Below are 26392 nucleotides of genomic sequence, written 5' to 3' on the forward strand. Positions count from 1 at the left end.
AATGTTTTTGGTGTAGTGTGATCCGGTTACAACTTATAAGCTACAACACAAAAACATGAAAGTAATTAGTGAGCAGCAAATCGGGACAAAATAAATGCGTTATTGACGTCTCTGCTGTAATATTGCTTGTGAGTAGATGTATTCATCGACCAACTTCTTCGCCCATGCTACCTGTTTTTGTACAGACAAATTTCAACACCTGAGATCTTCGAATGAAACAACACAAAGGAACAAGTAACAGATCAATTTTTTTTTTCTTTATTTTTTGGGTAATTTACCAAGATCAATCAAAATTAATAGATGTTAGTATCTATAAACTCAAATCCGACGAACTGTTTCAACAACATGAGTCACTTGTGAGACTAGACCACAGTTTATGTGACAAAACCTAATCTTGATAACTATGATCAGTAGAGAAGAAGAGAGAGAGAGAGAGAGAGAGAGATCACATTGGCCCCCACAATGGTGCAGTCGCTACATGACCAGACAGCGATATCTTGCCCATATTAAATAAAGCATGACCCCTTAGAGTTGTAATTAAATACAACACACACAATAATAAACCCCTAGATGCTACCACTAAGCTATATGGCTTGAACATCACCATGAACAATAAACAACACAATGTATCACCATGAATAATAACCAGCACCATGTACTGTTAAGGATCACCGAAGCTATTAAACATCACCATGACTAGAATTCCAATGCTCCTCCTCAAGGTGGAGCATATATATCCTATGTTCCAGCTTAGAACAACAAGGACAGACATAACCAGCAAAACCAGTAGCCAGTAACTAGCAGCCAGCAATAACAGAACCAAAAGAAAAATTCCTTCCACTTCCAACACCAACATAAGCACATCAGCCATCAACACAGCAGTAGAGAAAAATCTGTGTCAAATAAATCTAAACGAACAAAACAAGCGACAGAATGCCAACTGCAGTCCAGAATACCATAGCAGCAGCAATAACAACAATAAATGCCAAGAATTTGCAGCAGGGGCAGATGAGCAAATCAGCACTGCAGGTTATAAACACTACAATAGCAACAACAGTGATAACAAACCAAAAGATAGCAGCAGCGGAAGATGAATAAAGCATCATTGCAGGCTAAAATCTTCAATAAGACGACAAATAAAAATCTCACCAAGACACTGGCAATAACCTTCATGAAGAAGACAGGAAAATCTTTCTTCACGAAGAAGACACTGGCAATAATCTCCACAAAGGAGACAGAAGTAATAATATCCACGAAGGAGACAGGTAATAATCTCCACGAAGGAGACACGGGCAAAAAGCCAAAAACAAATATGCAGTTTTTCAATATCTCCAATCCCCCCCCCCTCACGTGTAGCACTACACATGGACAAACAATGAATGCAGGCGAGAGAACAAAGGATAAGCCATCATCATTTTGCAATAACAACCAACATCAGCAGCAAATAAACCACATAACCAAGAACAACCGTAGCAAATATGCATTCTTCCAACCAAATCAGATCTTTTAGACCACCATTTAGATATATAAATCCCAGATTTAACTATAGACATCATTCTCGGAGAAAAAGTACTCCAGTTGACATCCAATGAGTTACCCAATCCAATAATAGTCAAGAGTAACAAGAGAATGGAAAACCTGTAATTACTTCATGCAATCCCAGTTTTGACACTCTACCATGCATGGTTTGAGGAATCGGTATTGGATCGGCTGATTTCTAGCCGATCCCATATCAGTGGATTGGTACGGACAAGGGTAAAAATGTAAAAAGAAATTACGTTTTTTGAAGAAAACAAGGGTAAACCCTTAGTAAGTTTGGGAATGTGGCAATAAAATGGGTACGACTACGTATGGCAATTAAACGGGTCAGAAGGCAATAATACTTTTCAGAAATCTGGCGCAATAAAATGCATACGGCAATGATACTATACGTGTATAATACGTGTTTACTACGGCTGCTCTATAAGCATAAATACGGGCATATATTTACTATATAACAGACATTTACCACCTAATAAACAAAATAATACCATGTAAACAATGATTCAGGGGAGGCATCCATACCCCTTTACAAATGTTATCAAACCTTTAAACTAGTAGGACTGGGATTCTCATCGAAAAATAGGACTGAGATTCATGGGAGGCATCCATACTAAGATATGGGTCTGGATTGATTTCAAACCTGACAGCTACAATCAAACCATCCCTATGTTAATCTAAAATTGTTTCCCAGAAACAATTGTGATGTAAGCTAAATGTGCCTGTGTTGTACATAGGTAAAGCTTGTTGGGTTTCTTTTCATCTCAAATGCATCTTTTCTGTAAAATATGCACAGATAGTTAAATCTTGGAATCTAATGCCTGGACTCATCAGACAAGCATAGAACTCCTTCGGGAAAGATTAAGGAAAGAAAATCTTAAAGAAATCTGGAAGAACCCGCATTGGAATACCAAACTTTGACTCAAAACCATTCTTCTTCAAATGGGAAAGAGTACTCCATTGGTCTTCACAAGCCCCCAACCCCATGAGAAAAAAAAGCACAACAATCTTGAACCCAAAAAATAAAATACAAGCAAATAGAGACAAATCAATGTATATCTTGGCATTCTCTGAGAAAAAAACTTACAGATGGAGACGGAGAAGAGAGAGATTCGCCGCTACAATCGCTGGCCGAACGGAGACGGAGAAGAAGAAGAGAAACAAAGTGTGTTCACCACTGCAATCGCCTTTGAATATCGTTTTTCCGCCACTGCAATCGCTAGATGAATGGAGACAGAAGAAGGGTAACAGAGTGCACTATCTTGATATACTATTTTTCGCCATTGCAACTAATCGGAGACGGAGAAGAGGAAGGGAGCAGGGTATTGAGACTTAGAAGATGACTCGCCAGCCGCCATTAAACTGAAATGAAAACAGACACAAAGATGAAGGGGGCGGCAGGTAGGGTTTCAAGCATTTGGATTTTGTTCTTGCAAGGAGAGAAGAAACACTAGGAAAATGGGAATCGGGAAGGGCGAGGATCTGTGAGTTGTATTTTTTTCGTTTTTTTTTAATAATATTAAAAACTTAAGTGTATTATACATTTAATATGGGTATTATACGTGTATAATACGGTATTCGATAAAATAAAAAAATGTGTTTTTAGTCATATAAGTGCATATATATGGTTAAATACATTTTTTTATTGAAACGTACGGATACACATATTTACTAAGGGTAAACCTGACAGATCCAGACCAATACGGATCGGTAATGGTAGAGACCGAAACCGATTACTAAAACCCTGCTACCATGGGATTGCTTATGGGACCCACCCAAATGCAAAGTAGCCAAAAGTTGAAAACAATAGCAATGCTTTAAATATTTCAAGTTTTACAAGGATAATGGCAGTACTGGCAATTAACCAGATTTTTCAAGGGGGGTACTTGGTAGATAAATAGGTGTTGGAATATAAGAAGAAAATTGGAATTTAAAACTAAGGGCAGACTTGGCATTAACACAAAATAAAGCTAGAATCAGAAAAGGTAGAAGGGAGGGTAGTATAGGTAATACGAAAAAATAAGAAAGCAATTAAAACTCACAGTAAGAGGTTGTCTTCAACCTCTCATCCGTGAACCAAGGCAGAAAACTAGCAGTAGATTGCAGTGATTGTAGCAGCTTGGAACATCATGTTGCTGGTTGTAGCTTTTCACTGTGCAATGGAGACGTAACAGGTGGATCATAAACAACAGGAGCCCATGTCATTGTCAGCTTCCTCAAAGGTGCTCCCTGCTTTTCACTGCCACCATTCGTGGCAGAATACAAGCTTCAAATCAGTAGGTAGATATATGGATCGCAGGCAGGCAGGCACAAGTTTCGCAGCACAGCAGATATTCAAATCAAATAGTAGAAAATCCAGCAACAGGGAAGAACTATCGCATGAATAGAAAGGCTCTTCAAATCAAATAGCAATAACTCATATTGAAGGGCAGCACCTGATGTCGAATTGAATAAAGGAGAACCTGAAATCTGATGAGTAAGATCTAACTGCAAGAGGGATACCAGATTCAGATTATTAAAGGATCTGATCAGAGAGATTTTCTTGTAGAAGCAAGGTTTATATAGGGCGAACAGCCTTGCAAAAGTTAATAACAATCTGATGATTTGATTCTCGGATCCAAGGATTTCCAAGAACTGTAGAAATCCTTAAAGAATCTCCAAGAAACTTTAAGGAATAAGCACAACAAAGATCTAATTGTTCCATATATGGGTCAATCTTCTTTCGACTCAAGATACAATAGCATCATAGCACCATTGCTGCAGATATTATTCAATTCCTTCAGAGACTCTTAAAATAGATTCAATAAGATTGTAAATCCAACTAAACCTTGCTCTGATACCATGTGACAAAACCTAACCTTGATAACCAGGATCATTAAAGAAGAAGAAAAGAAGGGGAGAGAGAGAACTAGAAGAAACCCTAGCTCTCGGTCGAGTGTATTCTATTGTGAGCAGGGCATATATATTAAATAAAGAATGACTCCTTATTAAGACTGAATGCAATTTAGGTAATAATGAACCCCATGATACTACCACTAAGCTACATGGTTTAAACATCACCATGAACAATAAACAGCACAATGTACCACCATAAATAATAAACAGCACCATGTACTGGTAAGGATCACCAAAACTACTAAACATCAAGGTGACTAAATTCCAACAGTTTCCATTTCCTCGGACCAATTATTACTCATCATCAACTGCAATTAACTATATAGGAAGAATTACCTGTTGTGCGCTGCCAGCAAGATGGATTAACCTCTGAGTTTGTTCACCCCTAGCACCAGCAACCTGTAACAGCAGAAAGGTAAAAATAAAAAACAACAGAACTTAGAACTATATGTTTCTTTATGGAAAAATTATAAGTTAGTAATTTTTAAGAGAAACAAAGAACATGACGATACCCATACAAAAAAATTAAAAGCCAGATGGGTGAGAAGCAAAACCATTGACAGAAAGATAGCTCATGTTCCCCATCCATCTCAACAGCCTAGTACAAATCACTAATTACATCATTACAAGTTTACAACCACTACAAATATTATTCCTTTTTTAAAACCGATAAGATGATCCCTCTAGGTACTTTACCATATGCCTTCCCCTTCATAGTTGGCACCTAGGCATCCAGGCGCATTTCATTGATCAAGGTGTGTTGTCGCCTACTAGATGCAGGAAAGGCGACCATCATGGTAACCTGGGCATCGGTTAGGCATCACATTGGTGGGTGTACAGGATTATGATGCAACACGATATGCGGGATAACATGTGATATTGAAAAGAGGAGAAAAGGAGGGGGGGCCTCAACATCATCTTCAGGCTTCCATAGTTCTGAAACCCTCACAATGTCAACCCTTCCCCGCCCTTCATTCTGCTATTCCGGCAACTCCGACTCTGGCATTCTTCTTTTTTCTTCTGGTTCATCTTCTTCCCTATTCCCTAGTTTGTGCTGCTGCTTCTTTTTTCCCCTTTTCTTCTTCTTCCCTTCTCTGTTTCTTCCCTGTTTTGTGCACATGTGGCTTGAGTTTCCAAATTCCAATTAGAGATTGTTTAATGACAGGTAAGTACCTAATTCACGTTCCATAAATTTCTTTTTGAGTAACTAGTCTGTGTTAAGAAATTCAGATTATGAAGGACAATGCTTTGTTCTATAAATTTAGGTTCTAAAAATTACTTAGATTATATATTTAAGATACAAGTTCAAGAGAATGACTTGTGCAAACCATGAAGATTGAAGTTACATGCTATTTGTGAACTTCGACATTGCATTTGTTTGGGATTTTTTTTCTTTTTTTGAAATATAAGAATCTCAATAAGGATATGTTTGGACCACAGCCGATTTATTGGTTGGTGGTATATTCGGACCTCTGGCCAAGTGGTGTATTTCGACCTCAGCTGAGTCATCAGTGAGGGTGTTCCTGGACCTCAGTTGATTTACAGTTGAGGGTATATTTGGATCCCATCTGTGACTCATCAGCAGGGTATGTTTGGACCTTTGGCCAAGTGGTATATTTAGACCTCATTGAATGTTTGTGAATACTCAATACTGTCAATTTTTTGAAATATATGTACATGTTTTAGATCATTTCCTTGTTGAATTTCTGATTTTGCAATTAACCCATTGAATTTGAGCTTAAAATCTTCCAAACTTGATATTATAGTACATAAGCACATATGTTCTTTTATGGATTATGGTTAGTTACGAGCTAATTTCGCTCACTCCCATTGTCAATGAATTTTTTTCAGATTGGTGGTTAGAGCCTTTGGGAGTACTTAGATTTTTTGGCTCTGCAAAAACTCCTTTTTGGTGGGTGTTGATTTGATTTAAGAATCTTAGACTTGGAGACAAGTATTTTGTGTGTTTTGAAGGTAATATTATTTTGTATGTGCTGAAGCTACGTCTGTATGATCTAAACTAGCCTTAAATGTGTTTTCTTGATCATGGGTTGTTTTTGAATAGTTTAATTAAATTTTATGCTTTCCGCGATAGCAATTGATTAGGGCTGGGTGTCACACTCCTCCTCCTCCCCCCCCCCCCCCCCCACAGACATCCTTGTGAACCATGACTCACTAGCAATTCCCTTTTTTTATTCACCTGATTAATCGTTTTAATTTTTGTTCCATCTAATTCTCTCTTTTTCCTTTTCTTCCCGTCTTCCCATGACTTCAGTGGCTTCACACCGCAAGGTGTCGATTGGATCAAACACCCATCCCACCAGCTTTGATCACACACAAAGCAAAACTTCAGTAGAACAACAGCTGCAGTAGCTTGCAAGAGAGAAATTTCATAAACAGTGAGATAAAAAGGAGCCCCATGGTTTGCCTTTATTTACAATGACCAAAAGCCTAAATTCCTATGCTGCCTAGGAATAGGAAATCCCTAATCCTTAGGATGAATCTAAATACAAAACACCCACTCTCTAAAATTTGTGTAGAAGTGTGGACCCTAAAATAAAACTTAAATTAAGAAGATTCTATCCTAAAAGAATATTCTAAAATCACTTAAATTGGACTAGTGGTTCAACCGGTTCAATTTAAAACACTAAAACATGAAAATAAACTAAGTATAGGGCTAATCCCATATGCAACTTATGCACCCCAACTTTAGGCCCATAAAAGTGGCCTATTACATAGAAAACCCATGGGACCAAAGGCCCAACATGTCTATAACCCAACCCTAGACTTATTTCTAGGGAAAGAAGCCCGGTTTGGTGATAAACTTGCATCAACCCCCCCTATTTGAATCCAATAAAAATAGTTAAACAATCAAATTCAAAAAGGATATAAAGTCAACCCTCTCCCCCCTCCCCCAAGTTCAAGAACAAAAACTGGATTTTCGTCGGTAGTTGAAATTTTCAACTTTCTAATGCTAGGGTTTTTCTCAAATATAAAAATTTCATAAATCTTAATATGGTAAAACATTTTTAAAAACCGAAAGAGCGGTAAAATATCAATTTGTTTTGATATCTAAAAAAAATATTTTCATTCAATTTGAAAGCATTCGCGTACACCAAATAAGGTAACATAACTTCTTTAATATAAATCAGATTTAAGCAATCTTGGATTTGTTGGAAAACTGATTTTGTGGTCTACCTAATACAAAAAGTCTCACGTAATTAAAATCATTTGACATATAGAACTATGCAGTTTCGACCGAGAAATTTCGATTTCGCAGCTGATCGAGACGAGTTGAAGGGGGAGTTAAAAAATGCAATGTTTTGACCCATTTTCAACCATATTTCGGTAACTTCGCAATTTTCGACCTGAACACCTATATTAATTCACTTATCCCCATCGAAACTTGAGGAAACCTAGCTCAAAACCAGGATAGACACTTATTTATGCCAAATATCATTTAAGTACATGATTTTCATGTACTTAAGATATTATACATAAGGCCAAATGTTCTCTGTGCCGGGGGCGCAGGCTGCACCCAGACACATGGGGGTGGGCAAAATGACCACCCCACCCCCTGAATGGCCAGCCCATGTGTCTGGGCATAGCTTGCGCTGCTGCACAGAGAACATCAACCCTATACATAAATAAGGAAATACCCCCTATTTGAATCCAATAAAATAATTAAAAAACAACTTATAAAAGATAAAATGTCAAACCCCCAGTTCAATAACAAAAACTGGGTTTTCGGCGATAGGTGGAATTTTCAGCTTTTAAATGATGGAGGTTTTCTCAATTCTAAAAATTCTACAAATCTTAATATGATAAAACATTGCTAAAAACCAAATGAGTGGTAAAATATTCATTTGCTTTGATGTCTAAAAATTTATTTCCATTTAGCGATTTTAAACAGCATTCACGCATACCAAATTAAGTTTGACCAGAACATAACTACTTCAATATAAATCAAATTTAAGCAATCTTGAATTTGTTTAAAAGATTTGTTGCAAAGCTTTCAAACAAATCCAAGATTGCTTAAATCTGATTTATATTGAAGGTGTTATGTTCCGGTCAAACCTTTTTCAATACCACGTCCATGAACAATATACACTATCAAACTTGGGTCAAAACCAGAAGTATCATTTTGAGCGCTCTCTATGTGAAACTAATGCATGGATTGGGTTCCAAATGTCAAAAATAGGCAACACATTAATAATCAAGGCAAAAAAGCAACTTCTGGGCCTCAAAACCAAGGTTTGAGTTAGCTTGGAGAAAGTACCAGGTTTCAACTGAGATATGATCGAAACTGAGATTTTCTCGGTTGCTACCAGATCGAAATCAAGATTTAGAACCTTGATTTGACCAGTCAAACATTTTAGAGAACAAGAAATTTTTCTAAATCGAGAGCAGTTTAATTACTTATAGATAAGATCATATTTTCTAAAAACAATATGAACCAAATGTGAGACTAGGTATACCATGACAATGCAATTCCAAGAACAGTATGAACCAACTGTATGTTTTGATTGTTTCAAACTTCCAATAGCTTGCTTCTTCAGTTTTGTTGTCTGTTAGTTCTATGTTGATTTTTGATGACTTGATGTGGCTCTATGTGGCTTAGTGTTGATTTTTGATGATATAAGGTATACATTGTAACATACTAAATAATGTTAGAAAAGAAGGGAAATAAAAAATAACACTTGAGCACCTTGTCTCCTAAGCGCTTAGGCACCCCTCCATTGCCTTGGGTCGCCTTGACAACTATGGTTCAAGTTTCAGAATATCATCTCACACAGAAATTGGTTGAAAACAAAACAAAACAAAAAAAATAGAAGATCGAAGAAGATAGGATGGGTTGAATCTCTCACTCTTCCCTTGGACCTCTCACCCTCTCACAGAATAGGCATCTAACAGCCATTAATGGTTTCAAACCAAACTCAGCTCTTTCCCCCCCCCCTCAAAATCGACTTGGCTGTTTCAGCTTTTGCTCTTTATTTATAAACTTCAAATCGATTACATCAAAGGGGACTTCCTTGCGTGGAAAGGAATCCCTCACAAATTGAACTTTATCCTAAAAAGAAACTACTTACAAGGTATCCCAATCTAATTAACAAACTAAAGTCTCCCAGAAAAGGAAACTATTAAATACATAAAACAACCTATAAAATAGAAACTAACCTTAAACTAATAAAGCACCCCACGCAAGGGACTATATCTTCCCTAAAATATAGGACCATGCAAGCTGGAAAAAGATCTTCCAAGCCTACCCCACGTATTCACCATGAGGCCCACTCGAAATCTGGAAAAATCTACCTTCAAGCTGTTGGTCGATAGCTAAACTGGGGCAGACTATATGCTGGCTCGATGGGCTTGAACAAACCCAGAATATGGGCTAAATGCATGCTGGCTCGATTAATTTAATTAAACCCATAACACGGGCCAAGTATGAACCAATTGTGAAGCCCACAAGATGGACATGTACTGCATCACTGACTTTGAGTAAAGTTAAAAGGAAAAGGTATGAATATATGATACTAATGAATCAATGAAGTGACCTAGAGAATACCTAAAGCAATAGTAATATATCAAAACTAGAACAAATAGTTAAAAAAAAACTAGTGCCACCACAAGAAAACAGAGTTATTATGCCAGCATATCACAATATCAAATTCAATTTTTATCGTAAAACTAAATCAACTCTTAGTGTTCCTTACTGGGGCCCCATCTTTCATGGGTGACTTCATTTTTACAATCCTTTCAGATGCAAAAGAAAAAAATTAAACCAGACAACATAGAAAAAAGGTTAAATGGAATAGTTGCATTCTTCTGTTTGAGCCAGAGAGTATTAAATCCAACGACAAGGAAAACCAGGCCAGTTGCGACTTGAGCTACATTTACACATAAAGCAGGTTCTTCCCATCAATCCATCCTAATGAGAAAATTTTGTTTTGGTTCTTTTCTTCATGGTTGTTTGGGCCTGCGTGCGTAATTAACAACTATTTCTTTCCACAAGTTGGGAAAGAAAAATGGCAAATGTACCAATTGAAACTTCTGAACTGCATACCTTGACTGTCGCTCCAGACTCAGTTCTGATCTTTGAAATGTTGCAGCCACACTTGCCGATGAAACCACCAACCATTGTCTCCGGAACCATCATATCCAGTGTTACATAATCAGCTGCAAATGGGAGTCCTATAGATGATGTTGTTATAAGACAAAATGTTGCACTTGCAGAATGGTGCAGATAGATAGTACGGTTGTTTCGATCTGAGTAGCGCTGAATAACCTGAAGTTGGGGCCATATAAGGTTGATTTGGGTTAAAATTGTACGCTGGTTTGACGGAAACTACTTTTCTTGGTGGATTTTCCCTGTAAAATAAGGAATTCCGATAAAAAAACAAAGCAAGCTGATAAACATCAACTAATTGATAAATAGAGTTTGACTGACCTCAATAGAGTACCAATATCCTCCAAGGCTTTCAGTACTCCTGGACCATCACCTGATATCTGCTTTTATACAAGAGTTAATAATAATAATAATAATTCCAAATAAGGTCAAGAAGAGGCACAATCTCTCAAAGCCTTCAAGCAGTCAAGAAGAAGACCCCACCATCCAAACTACCAGAAACTATTTAACATTTCTTCATGCACATGAAGCTTTGAATTGCCCTCTGCATTCACAATCTTAACCTTCAACATCACATGCTGAATAAAATAATATGAAAGATTTCCTTGTATCTCTTTTCCTTTACCAAAAGCTGAGGTGGCTCAATCAGCTATCAAGTCTTACAATAACCGAAGCATGGACATGGTTAAAGACTGGTGGAGGAAATTGTTTCCCTTCTTCCTACACAAGGCGGCATTGGGAAGAAACGAATGGATTTCCTACTCCTATGAGCTTCAGTACGGATAGCATATGCATCTCCTATCTTAATGAATTATAGCTTCCCTATGGTTAATGTCGTTTTTTCTTGTGGATGGAGGTTTATCATTTTTGCATTGTGACTTGCATCTTAGAATCTATAATTTGCACTTTGACATAAAAAGCAGTTATGAAAAACAGAAATTCAAGACCCCCCTCCACGTGTACAGTAAGTAGTGCAATAAAATTTGGAGGAATATTAAAGGAAACTGATGCAGCTCCAAGTAGGAAGAAGAAGAAGAAGAAGAAGAAAAAGTCCTGAACTTAGGGCTTGATTAGGGAGCCATAGATTAGGATTATTATTTTCCATACTTAGTTTATTTTCCTGTTTTTATATTGAACCGGTTTAGAATTAGTTGCACCCAATTGGTTCAATTAGTCTAATTTAAGTGAAGTGTTCCTATTGGTTAATAGGTCCTTAAATCCTATTGGCTAATATGGAATCTTCTTTTAAATTAGTTGTTTTAAGTTAGGGTTAAATAGGTCTTTTACTGTTTTAAGTTATTAGTTTAGTTTTAATTCCTTCCCTTCCATGATTTTGTGAAGGAGAAGTCTTTAACTTGTATTAGGATTTGGCATAAAGCCATATTATAAATAAAGTAAATCGTGGAGGCTCCCCCACATTGAATTTTGAATAAAAAAAGACTGTTTGCTGCTGTCGGCTGCTGCTGTTCCTGCTCCTTTGTGAGTGTATATCCTTGTGGATCTCAAGGTGGATAGGGTGCGTGGATTCCTGCGACTCCTTGCATCGAGAAGATCGGGAGGTTCCTTCAATTTTCAAGCTGCTGCCGGTGGATTCCTGCTGTAAGTTTGAAGCTTAATTTTCTGTTCCATCCATTCTTCTTTCCCCCATTCGATCCCTCTTATTTTCTGTTTGAAATTTTAAAACCCTAGATCATCTAAGCCCTATCCAGCAACAACCCCTTATCAGAATCTTACCAAATTCTGATCACAGTTTCCCCTCCATCAGTCTACACTCGGTCCAGACTGCTGCCCCCATCCTTAGTTCAAAACCCTAAAATCCCCTCATCCCCCATAAACCCAAAACCCTAAATTCCTGTTTAGGCATAACCAGCCATCAGAAACCCCCCTGCTGCAACCGAACCTTCCCCCTAGCTCCTCTAATACTCGACCAAAAGCCCTACTCCAATCTCCAACTACAAACCCTAAATTCAACCTATTTTCTAAAACCGAAAACCCAAACCCTAACCCTAACCCTAAAAATTCTGGAAATTGAATTTTGATTCAAAACTTGTTAAAATTCGTTTGAATAGCTTCCCAAAGCCTGCCTATTTAAAATCAGATATACATTACCCCATTCCCCCATACCTAACCCTAGAATTTAACCTAAAAACCCTAATTCTGCCCAGCCAAACCAGCAGCCTTATTAGATCCTATTGCTTGGCCTCTTGTGGGATTTTGTCTCCTATCTAGAGCTACATTAGAAACACAGGATTTCTGTCATTGCCTTCATTGTCAATGGAGACCAGTAACACATGGCACATGTGGTGGGTGATCCCTTACCGTTTCTGATGCAGATAAACCACAGATGTGAGCTTATTTTAGAGTAAATAAGCCTTGGGTTGGGTTATATATGTGTAATGTCTTGGGATTTAGTCCAATGGGTCTTCTTTGTAATAGGTCACTTTAATTGGCCTAAAACATGGGTAGAAGGTTGGAATACAGGATTTACTTTCTTAGTTTAGTTTGGGTTGTTTTATTTCGTTATTTAAGTGTTTATTATATAGAGTCTTGTCTGATTAAAAGTTTAAAACTCCTGTTCCTATACATTGCATAGAGTTTTAATCTAGTGGGTCACCTATTCTAGATAAGATAGAGTTTTTGTCTTGTACTATTGGAACTAATTACCAGTGATCGGTGATCCTGAGGATCAACCAGATGTAGCACATATAGACAACAAACTCAATAGCTTATGCCAGTGCATATCGGCAATTTCCATCCCAAAGAATGAGAAAGTTACTAGTCTAAGATCAGTAGATCCATTTCTAATATATCATACCAGGCTAAAGCATCGACCACTGGATCGAGAGAACAATGTTGAATTTTAAAAGAAGGGTTAATGCCTCTGCATTCACAGTATTACATCATCAAAGGTGCCCTTACAACCTCTTATGCTCTCTGATCTGTGGTGTCAGCTTCGACTGACCAAAACTGAAGCTCGCAGGGTTCAGATATTCCAAAAGAGTCATGAGCATGAGCCCATACCATTACAAAAACTACAGGTTATATCCATAACTATCCAAATACGTGGTATGCAGTTTCCCCATGCTACAGACCTCGACTCTGGTTCTAATCTTAACTGCATCGAAAAGGATCTAGTTCCGGTCAAGTTGTAGCGAAAATCCAAAGAAGAAGCTAAAAGTGTCAGTGGACAAAGACTCGATGTTTCACTCCAAGTTCAAAAAGTTCATGTGTCCTATCAATGCCTTAGCCTGCTTTTCGATTTTGTTCTCCTAGACAATCTCGCTTATGATCTCCTCCTCCTCGACAGTTCATTCCTCTCCACCATCAATCCCTTTACATCTACAAAGAACCTGTGTTATTACGATTCCAGCCAGCTCGAATAGACGTTGTAGATAGGGCTTTTGCGTCTTACAAAGACTATTGCCCTGCTACAACAAGAGATTGTTCACTAAAGAATCTCCAAGCAGCTGAAGGAACCACCATTGGTTGCTCAAATTAAAAAAAATAAGGACAAGTTTGAAATGCTAATCTTAAAACATACTACTCCCTTGACACCAAGAAATTTTGGGAGAGACGCTATTGGGAAGTTGGGCCTCTGTTCTGATTTCGTTGAAAAGAAGATCCCAACGAAAGCTCAAACCATTCAAATGCCAGAATAAATGTGGCAACAGGAAGTTGAGGACATTCAAAAAGGGCTTATTCAACCCAGTAAGAGCCCCCAAATAGAGTAAGGGCACAGTGCTCGACGTCAATAATCAAAATGAGTAGGAACATGGTGTTCTGAGGCTAGTTATCAATTATAAGCCTCCCAATGGTGATCTTCAATGGATCAGATATCCTGTTCCTAACCGTCAGACGCTTCTACTCAGGATTACAGGAGCTAGAATTTTCAGTAAGTTTGATCTCAAGTCTCGTTTCTCACAAATACGACTAGTGGAAATGCTCTAAGAGCAAGATCACATCATTCATTACAAGCTTGTAAACACGCTTCTAGGGCTACTCGATTAGCTATGACACCTGGTGCATTTCCCTGTTGTAGTAAAAAATCAGCCCAAATATCTCACCCCCTTTGAGTGCAGATGTGGTAAATTTCATCAACTTTGAAAGGAAGTTAGATGATCAACAAGCTCTTGATCTGACCCAAGAGGTGAACTCTAAAGAGGTGAGACAAGCTATGTTCTCTTTGGGACACCTATACCAATTTGGATAGGCTTTCCTATGTTTACTTTACTTTTTTCCTATTATAAACATACTTCAGTTTTTATTTAAAGAATTGTAAGGCTTCATAAGCCCCAAAGTTATTGCTAGTTGAATAAAGTTGGCTTTTACCTCTTTATGTTCTGTGAGATTCCAAATAATGTTGTGGGATGTAATGCAACCCTTGGTGAGAAGCTAAGGCCAGGGCTGATGGGATTTCAGTCTAGTTCCAGGTGAGATGCTTGGTACATATCCATCTATATTTCTTCCATTGTTGTTTGATCATTGATTTTGTTTCAGCTTGATATTTTACTGTTAATACTTGGTCCCATTGTTGTTTGATCATTGATTTTGTTTCAGCTTGATATTTTACTGTTAATACTTGATCCCATTGTTGTTTGATCATTCCTTTAATACTGTTTCGATTCTATCATAAGCTAAGGTCAATATTCTATTCTGGAACCCTATTTTAGTATCCCATCTCTAGTACGATATTAACGTAACTTCAGATCAGACCATTGGATCTGAGCCAAACTTTGGGAAGTTGTTCCCCTTCATAAATCAGACCTTTAACCAGAGTTTTACATCCATCTAATTTCTGATATCAAGTTATGGACATTTCCTAAATAAGAAAGAAGAATGATAATTATGGCTTCCCACCAAACAAGGTACAGAATCTCACTGCCCTCCAAGGATATCTCAACCTCTTACTGATTCGCACAGCACTCCATTTCTGAGATTTAAATTTCTATTCATCAAATCATCTGTGAGCCAATGGTTCTTACAAGCTTTATATAGTTAACTAAATTCAGAATCATAATCTAACTAGGAAAAGCAAATCTTATTACCAAGCAACAAAAATAAGAAGCAAATTAATAAAAGGAATCCTTCTCACGCAAGGTGAGGGAATCCAAAGCCTATTAAACATCTGAAATTAAAAAGAACGAACTGACTACGCCTAATCCCGAATGCCTACCTTCTACCCATATTTTAGGCCCATTACAATGAAAACACATGGGATCAAAGGCCCAACACACATAACCCAAACCAAAGCCTATTTCCAATAAAATAAGCCATTTAAGTGACTTATCTGCATCACAGCCTCTTCTCCCATTCATAGCGATTCTGGTTTTCAACAGAGTTTCCGAACCTAATCCCTTAGGACGTGTTTGGTTGGAGGTATCTTCGGAGTTGGATTCGACGGAATCCGGATTCCGTCATTTTTTGGGTGTTTGGTTTCTCGGAACCCAGATCCGTATTGGATTCCAAGAATCCATAAAAATCTACTTTTTAGGCTAAATTTTGGAATCCACCAGAATTCGTCCAAGGGGGTGAATTCCAAATAGAATTCAGGATTCCAAGCCCTCAAATAAATACGGTGGAATCTTGTGGACTCCAATTTTATCGAGATCGAAACGAAGGAAGTCGATAGGGTTTCTCTCAGCCTTCTCGTTTCTTCTCCAAAACAAAGACGAAGTCGTCTCTGCAACTCTCGTCTTGCCATCTCGTTTCTTCTCCAAACCGAAGACAAAGGAAATCGAGACTAGGGTTTCTTGCATCCTTCTCATTTCTTCTCCAAACCAAAGCCGAAGTCGTCTCGGCAACTCTGGTCTTGCCATCTCGTTTTTTCTCCAAACCGAAGACAAAGGAAGTCAATACTAGGGTTTCTCTCAGCCTTCTCCTTTTCGTCTACAAAGGTTCTTTACTACTCCATTTATCTCTCTCTCTCTCTCTCTCTCTCTCTCTCTCTCTCTCTCTTTGTTTCTCTGTCTATCGCTCTCTATCTCTATCGTTGTCTCTGTCTCTCTCACATTATCTCTGTCTCTCTCTCTGTGTCTATGTATCTCCCTGTCTCTCCCTTTATCATTCTCCGATTGTAGTTAGGGTTTGTTTTTTTTTTTTTTAAATGGAATTATTTGATTGCTAACCGATTTTCCTCTCCATTTCAGGTTCGATTGCAGTGAGGGTTGTTTTGAAAATCTGTGGTGGAAGGAACATCTTGGATTAACACAGGTATGCCACATTTCTTCACTCTCTCCCTTCTCTGAGACAGCTGCATTATAGTTATGGATTTTTAAAAAATACATAGGTTAAGTAGATGATTTGGGGGCGACTTGAGAGCATATTTGATATATTGCCTACATTGTTTAGTTTCCATTTTATTTGAGTTTCTATTATCATGTCAAAATGTTTTTGTATATATTGATGTAATACAATGGAAGATTAAAATGAAGTGAAAGAGTTTTTGAGTTACTACTGTGTTATGGCTGTGGCGTGAGAAACTTCTATCTCTCCTCCATTCTTTTTTTCTTCTTCCTTTTTTCCCTTGGTATGATTTCCCTTCATCTTTCTTTGTTCCTCTTCTTCCTTACCTGCTCTCTTTACTGTTATCCTGTTCTACCCCTTCTAATGTAGTATTGTATTTGAAAGACTCGAAACAGTAGCCAATAGACAATATCTTTAAATCAAAGAATAATCCAAGCCACATGGGACAATCCTAGTAGATCTAGGAGAGTCGTATTTAGGTAATAACTAATAAATCGGTAAACAAGAACAGAAAATATCATTAGACAACCTCTACTCAGTAGGGATACCACTTTTGTTCCCAATCCTATACCACACCGAGCTGATTGTCAAACAATTCTGGGATTTTAGCATCAATGGTCACAATGCCATCAAAAACACACAGCAAGAACATAGTATAACTCAAGCTGAATACTTGTATCACTTATATTCCCTAACTATCAAAATTCTCTGAATATGATTATGCAAATGAGAAGGGTAGGCTTCATGCCATGAAGGAGTTACGAGGATTCTGAATCCATCCCAGACAGTGTATTGCTTCCACATAAAACAATAGGACCCACTATATTAAGCTATGCTGAATAAGGTGCACCCATCACTTTACAAGACCATAACACAAGTATCCTTGTTCAATAAAATATTGCACACCCAATGTGGACCAATGGTCATCAGTTATCACTCAGATTTCTGATAACATAAGCTTGGCTGGCTTCAAAATCTCAAGAGTTAACAAAGATCAAAATTTTTACTCATTGATAGCAGTTCAGACTAGCAAAATCCAGCTTTACACACAAGGATGGATTATTTTACATTCTTTGATCCATCATCCAAGGCCACCTTACTCTAACGAGGGAAAAAATAAATGGGGACCACCTCAATTTTTACTTCTAATTCTTTTGATTCCAGCACAAAATCTAAGTTTCAGCTGGTTCACATGTCTTCCCATCAAATAACTTACCATGAATCACCACTATAACACAGTATCATCATATTTTCTTAAGCTATGGTTGCAGGCCGTTCCACTCGATCCTTGAAATCAGTTGTTTGAGAACCCACTCTGAGAAAACCAGTGTTAAGAATATGCTTGAGTTAAACTGAATTTTAAATTGGACAAATTCTAAATCTAAAATCCTGTTGGATTTGACCTTGAAGGTGGGTTCTGTTGTTCAGTATCTAATCTTAAATATCTTTTTGAAGCATTTGGAATCTTTGTATGCTTTGCATGGGGGTCATTTAACATTGAAATCATTTATCTTCTCTCTCTAGTCTCCTCTGTGGGGTTCTAGGGTTATGGTAAGTTAATTAAGGGGTTGTTACTTCTAGCTTTAGTGAACAAGGAAAGAATTTTGAAACTTTGGAATTGGTTACGGGTAGACAGTAGGGTCATATTCAAGGAGTGGGATGAATTAAATGCACTGTCCTTATCCTCTGTTCCTTAAAAGGGTTTTCTTCTTAATTTTTTTTCCATAACGTGCATCTCTGTTTTCTACCCTTAATAATGACCAGTTATTTTGCTCTTTATTTCCATCTGTAGCAAATATCCTCGTTTCTTTCTAACTAAAATGAGTATATGAACAATATGATGGCTTGAATGTTTCATTTACTGTTGATTATGAGTAAACAAGTATAAGTTGCAATTTGGCCTCCTTCAAGCTTCTTCTTGTATTCAGCTAGTGATCCAACTACGTAACTTGTTTCTTTCGGTTGAAACTGTCACTTGTCAAGGCATCATGTAGGCAATGCCATGGAAACAAGGCAGGTTGAATATGGAAGCATACCCTGTAATTAGGCAAATCTTCCTGGAATATGGTGCTCCCCTAGGGCTCCTTGGCCTCACCTAGTAGCCATGGCAACTATGTAGTTCAGTTTGAGATTATAATCTTGAACAGTGTTGCTCACATTTCGTGATCTTTAACTATTTTGGACTAAGTTATAAAGGAAGCAATATCATTGCCAGAACTATTCACAATTTTGGTATTCACTCATCTGAAATGTTGCACTTTGGGTTCTTGTGATTAATAATTCCACAAATGATAGGAAGATTGTAACCAATTACTGTTACCTTGGTTGAGTCATTCATTGGTTGAGCAAGTCCAACTATGGTGTTTTTAAAACACCAGTTTGTATACTTAGGCAGCGGCCCTTGCACACATCTCAAAGGAGGTAAAGAAGAGGCAGCTGCCCTTGCACACATCTCGAAGGAGGTGAAGAAGGAATCCAATGAGATTGTCAAAGAAATTTCTTTGCCAATCTATATTTAGTGAGTGGTGTATAAGGAGATAGGTAAATTATTGACTGCAGGAGATCAAAGAGATATCTGAGAGAGAAAGACTGAAGTTGACAAAGAGGGGATTATAAAAATAAGGGGACAAAACAGGGATTAGAAAGCTAGAGCTTCAGGGGAATTGCTTGGGTGAAAAGCCTGTTGTTTTATTGAATGTTTGAATCATGGCTTGAACTGTGTATATAAAGTTGTTGTGTAAAGATTGTATATGAAAATTTTGCTTTAGTACTTCATATGGTTAACATATGTCGTAATTGATGTCATCATATTTTGTAATTTTTGTTTTTGTACTAGATGGATATTGACCCCGATGATGAAGAGATGATATTGTTTTGGGTACTTACCGCTGTTGTTATAGCAGTAGAAAAGTATCACAAACTGTTCCTCAAAAAACAACCTTATCGACTTGAGGGTAATCGTGGATGGATTGAGACAGAGAGAATAATTGGTGCTTCCGACAGGACTTGTAGAGATATAATAAGAATGAGTAGAAGGTGTTTTTTTACCTTATGTCAAAGGCTACAAGATGGTGGCCTTCTGTTTCACACGAACTCAGTTCGAATGGAAGAACAAGTGGTCATGTTTTTATTTACAATTGCCCACAATGTTAAGAATCGAGTTATGAAGCTGCATTTTGGACACTCTGGTGAGACAGTAAGTCGGTATTTAAACAAAGTATTACATGCAATTCTTAAACTGTACCCAGTGTTACTGACCCCTCCAAGTACCACAACCCATGAAAAAATATTGAATAACCCAAGAAGCTACTACCCCTACTTCAGGATTGCATTGGAGCCATAGATGGGTCACATGTACCAGCTTGGGTTCCAGTTGCTGATCATTGCAAGTTTCGTGATAGGAAAGGACTTATATCTCAAAATATTTTAGTTGCATGCGATCATGGTAGAAGGTTTACATACATACTATCTGGTTGGGAAGGATCTGCATCAAATTCTAGAATATTAAAGGATGCCATTCATAGACAGGGTGACAGCAAGTTACTGGTACCTACAGATAAATTTTATCTAGTTGATGCTGGGTTTGCCAACAGAACTGGATTCTTGAGACCGTATCGTAATGTTAGGTACCATTTAAAGGAGTGGAAGAATTCAAACTTGTCACCAACAAATAAACAGGAATTGTTTAATCTGCGACATTCTAAGCTACGAAGCGTTATTGAACGGGCATTCTCTAATTTGAAGTTAAGGTTCAAGATATTGAAGGCTCAACCGGAATACCCATTTAGGACTCAAGTAAAAATTGTTCAAGCATGTGTTCTACTTCATAACCAAATCCTTATACAGCACAGTATTGAAGAAGAAGATGAGTGGTTAGATGCAGATGAGAGAGCTGCAGATGATGATGATGATGATTACAGTGGTGAAGCCCTTAATGCTGATCAACTCAGAGAAGAAATAGCTGACAACATGTGGGCTGACTAGATGACAGGCGATATGGATGATGAAGAACCTTCTCCTTCTACTGATGGTTAATGTAATTGATAGTTTAATGTATTGGATTATAAACTTAAATCTTGATTTTTGTGTTGAATTGGTGTTTAAACTTGACATGTTTCCTTTATATTTGGTTTATGGACTTATGTCATGTTGTGTTAAGTTTTAAGTTTATTATGTTTCATGATCTCAATGTTGAATGGATGATTAGATTTTAATGATAAATGATTGTATTAATACAAATTGTCATGCAATTATTGATTTTGTGTATGAAGATAGTTCAATAATTTTTGTATATTATTTTTATTACTAGTCACACTGGGCATAAACAATGGCCACATAAGAGAGAACCCAGTCTAGATCACAAGCAAGTTGGCCACTTGAAGTATCTCATCATATGTTGGAATTATGCGTCACACAACATAAAACTGGAAAGAGTGGCGACAATGGGTTAAGGAAGGAGGTATGGCTTGACATATCTAAAAGGTTGAATGAGAAGTATGGGATGACATACGATTGGGAACAATGTCGAAACCATTTCAAGATTTGGAAGGCAAGATTCAAAGCGCTTAGTGATATGCAGAAAAATAGTGGCATGGGTTGGAATGCTCAAGAAAATAGGTTTGATGCAGGCCAACATGTTTGGAATGAATTCAAGGTAATATTGGTGATCATTTCAATGTTTATAAATTTATGTATATGGTAAGCTAGAATAATAATGTATTTGAATGTTTGGCAGAAGAAGGAGCAACGATATTGGATAGATCATAATGTTCTACCAATTCATGTTGAAGTTGCTATTTGGCTAGGCAATGAAATAGCACAGGGGCGACCTCACACCTGCGATGGAGCCCATGATGCGGACATTGATTTGTCGCCAATGAAAGGGCATTTGATAATATCAACCTTGAGAGTGAAGACATGGATCTTGAAGGAGAAGGTACCACTCTCAATCAGAGTACAAACCGTTCAAAGAAAAGGGCTTCTACATCTAGCAAAAATCAAGCACAATCAAAGAAAAAGAAAGCAGGTGTTGATAAGGTTGCCAGTCCATTAAAAATGATAGCCAAGGCAATGTCTGCCATATCAACCAAGGAGACTGATTTTGCAACTAAGTTACATGAAGCAATTGGTGCCATTCCAGGGATTGACTTTCACAAGAAAATGGTTATCAAAGAGTATTTGATGGAGAAGAAGGATAAGGCTACTCTATTCTTGACTGCTCCTTCTGAAGAGAGGCCTGAAATGATTGACTATTATCTTCAAATGATGGAGTAGAAGGGCAATTTTATTTGATGCTTTGGGTGAAAGACTTGGTTATGAACTTATGACTTTCTGTTTCTGAGATATTAAACAGTTGACATGGATGTTTTGTGATTTTGTGTTTATGAACTTATGACTTAGAGTTTATATTTCTGTGGTGGTTGTCTTTAGAATGGTATCTTGGAACAATTTTATCAAATGGTACTGTTTGTTTGATTTTATGAACAACTCAATGTGTTGATTTCATTTCTGTTTCTGTCATTGTTTTATGCTTGACATGGAGGTGATAATTTTTATTATTTTCCTAATATATTGACGCATTATTGCCCTTCCAAAGAAGGTCCTTCGACCTTTATTATCTGGGGCTTTGAAAAATCTCCTCAAATTTTAGATGTGATCTCAGATTCTGATTTTTTAGTTCTCACCCTATAATCAGCCATTGGATCGTTTGTTATCTACTTATGTTCTTCAATTTTCAATGTACCCAGATAGACATTATTGATAGATGTGAAATTTGTCAAAGTAGATGTAACGTATTTACATCAACTACGACGAATAATCCAGGAAGAAAATTCTTCAAATGCCCTGTTCACATGTCTTTTTTTATGTGGGTGGATCACTTGAGAATGTGTGACTGTGGAAAAGGTCAGTGCAAGGTCCGTAGGTGCACAAGAGGATCAGACATAGGGCGAGATTTTTGGTGTTGCCCCAATTCCACTGCAGTATGACTATCATACAATTTTCCTCTTTAATATTATTGTCATTGTAATAATTCATTCTTATTCATTTTTCATAAAAAATTTTGTTTTCATTTTCTAGCAGGGGAAATATATTGGTTGTGGATTCTTTAAATTTATAAATGATGGACAAACATCCTCCTCAGACAACCAAGCGAGGAATACTGACAAACATGAACCAACCATCCTACCGACTTCAAGTCAATCCAAAGAAAATCTGGAGAGAATCCTTACTAGTAAAATTAAAGATTCAAAACAACAAACAAGATTATGTGAGCAGCATACAAAGACGTTGGAGGAGATACTTGATGCTGTAAAAACATTAGATCTTAACAAGTGATGTATTTTGAGAAGATGAACTCTCATATGTATGTACTTCAATTCAATACAATGTATTCCATATTTGGCTATGACTTATTATCCATGCGTTTTGTGGACTTGAAATACCATATCACCACTTACTACAGATTTTTATATTAATATGGATACAAAAAAATTTGGGAAAGATCACATATTGAAGTGTCATGTCACCACTTACAATTTTTTTATCTTTTTTTTTAATAAATTATCATTAAATTTATGCATATGTTGTATATAAAAAAAATAAATTTTAAATTAAAAGTTATTTCAAGTAGAATCCAACTAATGGATTCATGGGTAACCAAACAATTTTGAATATGGATTCAGGAAGAATCCAACTGTCAGACTCAGGGTAACCAAACAGTCTTATATATGGATTCAGCTGGATTCCACTTGACAGAACCAGAGCAACCAAACAGTTTTTCAACTGGATTCCACCTGACAGATTTTGGGTAACCAAACAGGTTTTTTATCAGGATCCAAATCCACATGAACCAGATTCTTAAGAATCCGATCCAATTTAAGAATCCGGCTCCTACGACACCTCCAACCAAACACGTCCTTAGGATTCTAGAAACCCATCACTTTTTAAGGAGAATTCATCACAGAATTGTACACCACCTGTAATCGAGGTTCAAACTCTCCACTGCTTAGTTAAGTTTAACAATAGAAACAACAACAATAACAACTAAGAAAAAAGCAAATACAAAGACAGAAACAGATGGTAAAGATGAATAAGAAGATCATGATCTATAAAACAAGCTTTAATATACAATGAAGGAAACTGGGAAAAAATTATCCACAAATTGTAACTCCAGCAGAGACAGGATCACCTGCACCATGCGATCGGATTCATGAGCAGAAGCACACAAAGGAAACTGATTTTGAGCCAATATCATGATATTGGCACCTGATAAAACTCTTAATTTCTCGATATTCTGGCCAGACATCCCAATCAAAGATCCTGCTTGTGATCCTGAAATCAGCAACCGAATCATTTTGACAGTCACCTGTCCAACACCAACTGATGCAACAACATTGGCATCATCATCCTGTCAAGTTGGAGGGGGGAAAAAGTAATAACCCCATCAGTATGTCACCTTACAAGAAAAAACCCAGCCCCAGAGACTCATTTTTGTCCTCATAAATTAAAGCTTGAAGCCTACTAAATACAATTTCAACAAGATTTTGACCTCATTACCTAAGAATATGCCTGAGCAAGACAACCAACAACATATTAACCAGATGATACCCCAAAGAGATGCTGTCATGTTCATTCCAGTCTTCTGATAAGGGTACTTCATTTTCAAAATTTCCACATCAGAAACCAAAATCAACAAGTCTATATCTAAATTCTAATGAGCATATACAAATTTCCAGCAGAGGTTTCTGCTTCTCTTATCATTCTATGGGTGTGTTCATTTGACCATGCTTTGTATCTCTTTCTTTATTATTCTTTAATATATCCTTCTCTTTTCCCAATTAAGAAAATAAAAAAACACGTTCTTGCAGGAAACACCAAGATTTATTGGAAAATGATTTAACATTAATGAGCAGGAATATTCTCAAGTTAAAATAACATAAAGGGAAAGAGAAGTGACATTTCTAGCAGCAAAACATTCTTTTTAAGAGAAAGTGACATACCACTGACAACATAAAAACAAAGTAACTATGAGAACACAATTTCTCTGTAATTAACCTTTACTGACGATCACATTACCATGAGAAGAATCGTGCCTATAAGAAGAAGTGCATTTTCTGCATCAGAAACCTTGCTATCATTGTCCACAGAACTGATAATAATTACACGCTCTTCATATGGCTGCAAAATGGGAAAGCAAAGTCAGCGATACCACTACTTTAGATTAACATATTACAATCTAGCATATTTGTCACCTAGAGACTTTCTTATTAGATGGGCTCCCAAACAGACAAACAGGATGACCTCCAAAAACTTGTTTTCAGATTCCAATATGGCTCTCCAAGGCATGAGAAAAATAGTTTTTTATTATATTTTGATTTCATTAAAATATTAAACAACAAAAGAAAGGACATAGTAACAACTAAAAGGCAGACAATAGTCAAGGAATTAGGAACATTATCTCTAGTGCTTACGTTAGATAGCCTTTTCTAAATAACTCAACTTCGCCACTTCCCTACTAATTGGGATTAGTTAGACAAATCATGTTCCATGTTTCCACTCTATTTAGAGCCATAGCAACCATTAATTCATAGGCATTCACGCCCTTTCTCAACAATCCAACCTAGAACATCTTTGGCCTTCACTTGTTCTTTCACCACAACATCCAATTTGCCCTACATGCCATTTATTTCCCAACCATTGATGCTACTCCTAAGTTCCCTCAAAGGGTATATATTTCCAGTACTACCGAAGCATTAGTTTAAAAAGCGGTATAGTAAAAGAGTAGCTTCTATTTATGCTGTCATCTCAACCTTAAAACAACTTTCTGTTCAATCAGCACTCTCGTTTCCCAACTAACTCTACATCCAAGTCTAAACAAACTAAATTACTTCAAACAGGGAAGAACCAAATTCCAAGCACAAACCCAGAAAAGAGAAAAATGAAGCAAACGAACATAAACAAGTCTACGTAAGGTGAAATCTTTTTCGAAGAAGCGAGCTTGTTAACATGATAAACTCAGCTGAGTTCGTACCACAGACCCATGTACATAAACCGTCCTTTAAGACTAATAAGCTTTCCAACCCCACCCCCAAACCAAAAAAAGAGCCTAATTTGCAAGCTAAACCATTTAGGGTGAAAAGAAGAGGAGAAATTCAACTCACCGCAATAGCATCTGCAATCTTAATCATGGCTCGAGTCTCTTCTCTGATCTTTTGGATTCGACAACCACCTTTACCAATAATTTTCCCTATCTGCCTCGAGGGGAGGACTATCCTGAACAACACATCCTGAGGTTTCGCCACACGCTTCGGTGACTGGTGATCCGCCGTCGAATCTGGAGGAGCTCCGCCGAGACCAGCATTCGGTTCATCCTCCCGGCGACGCTTCGTTCCTCTATCTATTTCACCTTCTCTCTCCTCCGTAAGAAGTGTAGAGGAGATTATCTGCACTTCCCCTTCTAGTGCCATCGTCGCAAAGCCGCGTTCCGACCTCCGAGGGACAGAGAGGAAGGCTCTAATAGGTAAACGGAAGAAGGGTTTTTCATCTTTTAAATTACAAATATGCCCTTACTTGTACCTTTCCTTACCC

The 26392-nt window shown here is 37.3% G+C and overlaps 1 protein-coding gene across 2 annotated transcripts; it reads right to left on the reverse strand.

Annotated features, from left to right (window-relative positions):
- LOC122668240 (flowering locus K homology domain-like) lies at positions 1 to 26309 on the reverse strand. 2 transcript variants are annotated; one of them, XM_043864840.1, is made up of 8 exons: positions 25966 to 26309; positions 24881 to 24982; positions 23994 to 24209; positions 10883 to 10941; positions 10721 to 10803; positions 10499 to 10626; positions 4771 to 4833; positions 1 to 171 (listed from the first exon to the last, which is right to left on the reverse strand). In XM_043864840.1, exons 1-8 carry the CDS (start codon positions 26269 to 26271, stop codon positions 100 to 102), a joined length of 1029 nt encoding a protein of 342 aa, XP_043720775.1. In that variant the 5' UTR covers positions 26272 to 26309; the 3' UTR covers positions 1 to 99. The 2 variants fall into 2 exon arrangements, with proteins under 2 accessions (XP_043720775.1, XP_043720768.1); XM_043864833.1 differs by having other exon boundaries at positions 23994 to 24212.
- Positions 26310 to 26392: the final 83 nt, after the last annotated feature.

The sequence above is a fragment of the Telopea speciosissima genome, chromosome 1 (genome assembly GCF_018873765.1).
Source record: "Telopea speciosissima isolate NSW1024214 ecotype Mountain lineage chromosome 1, Tspe_v1, whole genome shotgun sequence".
In the NCBI taxonomy this organism is placed as follows: Eukaryota; Viridiplantae; Streptophyta; class Magnoliopsida; order Proteales; family Proteaceae; genus Telopea; species Telopea speciosissima.